At 41.9% G+C, this 6,504-nt stretch overlaps 1 protein-coding gene across 1 annotated transcript; it reads left to right on the top strand.

Moving 5' to 3' along the window:
- Positions 1-434: 434 nt before the first annotated feature.
- TLR6 (toll like receptor 6) lies at positions 435-2,828 on the top strand. The gene has a single exon (XM_007449410.1). The coding sequence runs from the start codon at positions 435-437 to the stop codon at positions 2,826-2,828; it is 2,394 nt and encodes a 797-aa protein (XP_007449472.1).
- The last annotated feature ends 3,676 nt before the right edge of the window (positions 2,829-6,504 follow it).

Below are 6,504 nucleotides of genomic sequence, written 5' to 3'. Positions count from 1 at the left end.
TCCAGGTGGCTGTGGCTAGTGTTTGTGCCTTTAAAGGTTTTCGAAACACTGTCCAGGAGGCTGCTGCAGCCCTGGGAAAGTTCTGAGTTGGATGGGATGAAACAAAGGCATGCTCCTGAGTGGACCCCTCAGAAAGCCACCAGACAGGTTATAACACACAACCACAATTCTTTGCTAACAAGGTCTGTATTGCCTTTCCTGGCACAAGCAACTTGTATAACTGGAAAAAATAACACATTAAATTGTGGGGACAGAAATGATTCTGATAATGAATGAAGAACTCATTGAGATTTTGTGTTTAGTAAGCTGAGGTTTGAGAGTAATCATCCAATCTTTATACATCTTCATGTATATTATATTTCTAGAATTTGGATTCATAGCAAGATGTTCTGAAGAACAGCAACAACCCTCTAGGGGATAGCCACTTCAACATCATGACCAAAGACAAAGGATCTGCTGTCAGAAACCTTCATTTTGTTTACATCCTGACCTTAGTATTTGGAACCATAATCCATTTCTCTGATGAAAGTGAATTTGTAGTGGACATGTCAAAAATAGGCCTTATTCGTGTTCGCAAAGACCTGTCACCAAAAACCAAAGTCTTAGATATGTCTCAAAACTACATATCTGAGCTTCACCTCTCTGACATCGGCTTTCTCTCAGGGCTGAAAGTTTTGAGACTTTCCCATAATAGAATCCAGTACCTTGATATTAGTATTTTCAAGTTCAACCAGGATTTGGAATATTTGGATTTATCTCACAATCGGTTGCAGAAGATATCCTGTCATCCGATCACTACAAGTCTCAAGCATTTAGACCTCTCATTCAATGACTTTGATACCCTGCCCATCTGTAAGGAATTTGGCAACTTGACTCAACTGAATTTCTTAGGATTAAGTGCTACAAAGTTACAGCAATTAGATCTACTACCAGTTGCTCACTTGCATCTAAGTTGCATCCTTCTGGATTTGGAAGGTTATTTTGTGAAAGAAAATGAGAAAGAAAGTCTTCAAATTCTGAATACAAAGGAACTTCACCTTGTTTTTCACCCAAATAGCTTCTTCTCTGTCCAAGTGAACATATCAGTGAATAGTTTAGGGTGGTTACAACTGACTAATATTAAATTGAATGATGACAACTGTCAAGTTTTAATTAAATTTTTGTCAGAACTCACTAGAGGGCCAACCTTACTGAATTTTACCCTAAATCATATGGAAACAACTTGGAAATGTTTGGTTGGAGTTTTTCAATTCCTTTGGCCCAAACCTGTAGAATATCTCAATATTTACAATTTAACAATAGTTGAAAGCATCAGTGAAGAATTTTTTACTTATCATGAAACAACATTGAAAGCACTGAATATAGAACATATTATAAACAGAGTTTTTATTTTTTCACAGACAGCATTATACACAGTGTTTTCTGAGATGACTGTTACGATGTTAACCATATCAGACACACCTTTTGTACACATGCTTTGTCCTCAGAAACCAAGCACATTTACATTTTTGAACTTCACCCAGAATATTTTCACAGATAGTGTTTTTCAAAATTGCCACACTTTAGTTAGACTGGAGACACTTATTCTACAAAAGAATGAATTAAAAGACCTCTTCAAAGTAGGTCTCATGACTAAGGATATGCTCTCTTTGGAAATACTGGATGTTAGCTGGAATTCTTTGGAATATGATAGACATGATGGAAATTGCACTTGGGTTGGGAGTATAGTGGTGTTAAATTTATCTTCAAATATACTTACTGACTCTGTTTTCAGATGTTTACCTCCCAGGGTCAAGGTTCTTGATCTCCACAATAACAGAATAAGGAGCATCCCTAAAGATGTCACCAGTCTGGAAACTTTGCAAGAACTCAATGTTGCTTCCAATTCTTTAGCCCACCTTCCTGGATGTGGTACCTTTGGCAGCCTTTCCATACTGATCATTGACTATAATTCAGTCTCCAACCCATCAGCTGATTTCTTCCAGAGCTGCCAGAAGATTAGGTCCCTAAGAGCAGGGAACAATCCATTCCAATGTACATGTGAGTTAAGAGACTTTATCCAAAGTGTAGGCCAAGTATCAAGTGAAGTGGTAGAGGGTTGGCCTGATTCTTATAAGTGTGATTATCCAGAAAGCTATAAGGGAACCCCACTAAAGGACTTCCATGTATCTCAATTATCCTGCAACACAGCTCTGCTGATTGTCACCATTGGGGTCCCTGGGCTGGTATTGGCTGTTACCGTGACTGTCCTCTGTATCTACTTGGATCTGCCCTGGTATCTCAGGATGGTGTGTCAGTGGACCCAGACCCGGCGCAGGGCTAGGGATGTACCCTTAGGAGAACTCCAAAGAGCTCTCCAGTTCCATGCTTTTATTTCATACAGTGAACGTGATTCTGCCTGGGTGAAGAATGAGTTAATACCAAACCTAGAAAAAGAAGATATAAGAATTTGTCTCCATGAGAGAAACTTTGTTCCTGGCAAGAGCATCGTGGAAAATATCATAAACTGCATTGAGAAAAGTTACAAGTCCATCTTTGTTTTGTCTCCCAACTTTGTCCAGAGTGAGTGGTGCCATTATGAACTCTACTTTGCCCACCACAATCTCTTCCATGAAGGATCTAATAACTTAATCCTGATCTTGCTGGAACCCATTCCACAGAACAGCATTCCTGGCAAGTATCACAAGCTGAGGGCTCTCATGGCACAGAGAACTTACTTGGAATGGCCCAAGGAGAAGAGCAAACATGGGCTGTTTTGGGCTAATATTAGAGCTGCTTTTAATATTAAATTAATACTAGTCACTGAAAATGATGATGTGAAAGCTTAAAAAAATAAAAAGATCGGAAGTCCAACTTAAGAAACCATCATTAACTTGAATTCTGATGGACACTGTGCTTTCAAGTTATTGTGGATGCTGCCTCCATTGTCTCCAGGCATTCAGGAAACACTTAATGAAAACTGTGTTTCAGTTGAACTGGGAACCAGACTGGGGGCTGTGGTGGTGCTCAAACGTGCTGATGACAGGTAGCTCAGTCTCTTCTGGTTGAACCATTCCGTTTCAAATTGAAACAAGCTCTTTTGAGTAAATGCTGTCATTCACGGACGTTTCCCCTCTCTTCTCCTTTCCCCAGAGGATTTTGTGTGAGCAGGAGTTTATGAGACTTCATGGCAGGAAAGAGTCAACCTCAGAACTGTATGCAGTGGTACTTGGAGTGTCCTGTGGATCCTCATCGGCCTCTGGTCTGCTCTGTTATCCTGCTCTACTTTGGGGCTGGGGGAGAAATTAGACCAGATATGGAAAATAGAGATACTTTTTTTTTCCTTCACATCTGAGTAATAGTTTATAAAATGTGTGACTTTGCTACACAAATATGCAATTAATCAGTAGCGACTCATGGCATTGGTAGTCTATGTATATAAAGGGAAATAGAGTCTTAGTCATAGGCTGTTGAGGCCAAAGACATGATTTACTGGCTTGCCAAGGAAACTCAGAGCCAAATTTATTTGTAACCGATTGAATAGTAGTTATCTGGTTGTGTTAGAATTTTGGCGAATGCCTCAAAGCTGACAAAAGGCCGTAAGTATCACCACATTTTACACAGATATTAGACACAGCCAGGCTGGAATTATAAAAACTAGCAGAAAGAGGTCAGTAACTATCAACTCATATTACCCATTTTCAGAAGACTGGCTTCAAAAGTGATCAGAGAGTCATTAAGTAGAGGTTCTAGACCTATGGGGAAATTGCTTTGGATTTCTTCCAAAGGCCAACGAGGTGGGCTCTAAGCTTAGGAGAAGAGTAACCTCACATCCTACTCCCAGCCTGAAAGCTTGCCGAGTAACAGGACTGCACGGGTCCAGTGCGGCAGACAGAGTCTGGAGAGCTCTTGGAAGAGCTGGATGAGTGTCACCTATTGGCAAACAATGCTTTGCAAATATAGGTGCTTGATAAATATTTGTTGAATGAATGGATGAGTGCTTCTCACCTGGAGAATTCAGGAGGTAAGAGGGCGGCTTGGGCAGCCCGAAATAGCAGGATGAGCAAAGAAAGGAAGCAGTGATTGCAACCTACCCTTCCATTATTTGGCATGGCAGAAGAGTTGTGGATTTCCTGCGGGCCATAATGACCATGGGAAGGGTATCTGGGCTTCAGTTGTCATGATACGACCTTAGCTAATAGGGCAGGCTGTTGTGCAAAGGGACAATACTGCTAAGAGGCAAGGGGTTAGGGAGAAGTGGCGTATGACTTGGGGAGTCGGGGGGGTGCTGCAAGAGGTCAGCCAGAGAATGTGCCACTTGCATCAAAGAGCTGTGCAATGTGGGATCCCCCCAAGGCCTCTGAATGACCCACAGATGCATCCTGTGAAAGAGCCAACATTTGGACTCCGCCATAATCAGAGGCAGAGGCGTGATGGCCTGCCTGCCTTATCCAGTAGTTAATTGCAGGGAGACTTGCTCCTTTTTCTCTAATACTCTCTTCACTTGCAAGGGCCTGGGAACATCCAGAACATAGAGAAGGCAGAGAAGATGGAGGAAGAGTGATGATATTGACCACACTCCTTCCCCGCTTCACTGCAAGAAAGGCCTGAGCCAGGGCCAAGCAGAATTTTGAATTAGGTGTGAGACTGATGTTAAACTGGACTGGCCTGGACACTTCAATGCCTGAAATAGAGGTGCAATTACTAAAATGAGACTTGTCACTAAAATCTATGGGATTCAGGATTCAGGATAGATCCTGAATAGATCCTTATAGAGGGAGAGATTCAACAAAACTTGCTTGTAAAGCTATGGTTAGAGAGAAAAATAAAGCCCTTTCCTTCTGGACTTAGCTCATTCAATAAACTGGTTTCATAATTAATAGTTATAAAGAAATTAGCCTTAATGAAATTGTATTAGAGTCAGCTTCTGTCCGCATTAGCCCTTCCTTCTCTTCAGGAGAGCACTTACTTTCTTCCACAGGCCCTCTCCCAAATGGTAAATTTTCTCTAGCCCCTGTTGGACTTGTTCCCTAAACTAAAAAATCCCCAAGCCAACAAACAAAACCAAAACAGCAAACAACAACTGGGACTTCTCTGGTGGCGCAGTGGTTAAGAATCCGCCTGCAAATGCAGGGAACACAGGTTTGATTGCTGGTCTGGGAAAATCTCACATTCTAAGGAGCAACTAAGCCCGTGCACCATTACTACTGAGCTTGCGCTCCAGAGCCCGCGAGCCACAACTACTGAGCCTGCATGCCACAGCTACTGAAGCCTGCGCATCTAGAGCCCGTGCTCCGCAACAGGAGAAGCCACTGCAGTGAGAAGCCCACGCACCACAAGGAAGAGTAGACCCCTCTCGCCACAACTAGAGAAAGCCCATGTGCAGCAACAAAGACCCAACACAGCCAAAAATAAAATAAATAAATAAATAAATAAATTCATAAAAAAAGCAAACAACAAACTATGCCACACATTCTAAATGATCAAATATTTTTAAATGGTTCCCATATGTTTCCCACAAAATACTGTTGACAGTATTTAGAAAATATAGAATATATTTTATATGAAAATATAGAATTTTGGCATTTTCAAATAGAATTAAACAAAACCTGTATTTCTGTCACATATGAAACCATACACATTTCAGACATATGAAAGCTCTATCATAAGAGATCAGTTTGTTTTTTAGATAAAGATGTTCTATCTCCAGGAATCCTCTGTTTCCTCTTTTGAATTCTTCCAGTTGCAAGTAGCAGATACCAACTTGGGAAAGAGCGTGTTTATTTCAAGGATATATATAAATATCCTTGTTTATTACAGGGATACAGAAGTGTCTCATGGACCCACGCAGCTTTTGTGATATTCTTCCCTCCCCTTTTTTCTACTGCCACCCCCAGCTGAGTCTGCAGGCCATCAGGGACAGAGTGTGCATGTTCCACTCTGTAACCTGGAGCAGAGCATCCGCCGTCCTGACTAAGCCACCAATATCTCTCACCTGTATGACTGCAGTAAACTCACCGGCCTCCCCGCTTTTACTCTTGCCTCATACATTCTCCAAACAGCAGTAATTATTTTTAAAGTATAAATTATTTTAAGCCACTCCCCTGCTTAAAACGTTCTAATGACCTCCCCTTGCAGTAAGAACAAAAGTCAAGCTCCTTGTCATCACCTGCTGTCATGGTGGTGAGTGAGGACGGGGATTGAGGAGTGGGGAGCAGGGTTACCTGCCTCGTGACCGTTATCGAGAAGAGTGGTGTAGGGGTCTGCTAAGGCTGCCCTGACAATATCCCACAGGCTGGGTGGCTTAAACCACAGAAATGTATTTCTCACAGTTCTGAAGTTCTGAAGTCCAAAAAAGGGAGAGGTTGGGAGAGAAGAGGGGATGGAGGGGTGTGAAAGCATGGCTAAGAGCCAGTGACTGGATGACTGGGATATAAATGGAGGAGAGAGTGAGTCTTAATGAGAACACAGAACACAACACTGGGAAAGGAGGAAGTCACTTTCTGTCTAGATTTCTGGAGATTG

This window comes from Lipotes vexillifer, unplaced genomic scaffold (assembly GCF_000442215.2).
Source record: "Lipotes vexillifer unplaced genomic scaffold, Lipotes_vexillifer_v1.1 scaffold153, whole genome shotgun sequence".
In the NCBI taxonomy this organism is placed as follows: domain Eukaryota; kingdom Metazoa; phylum Chordata; class Mammalia; order Artiodactyla; family Lipotidae; genus Lipotes; species Lipotes vexillifer.
The sequence above is the reverse complement of the archived record's forward strand: the minus strand, read 5'-3'. Positions and strand labels throughout refer to the sequence as shown.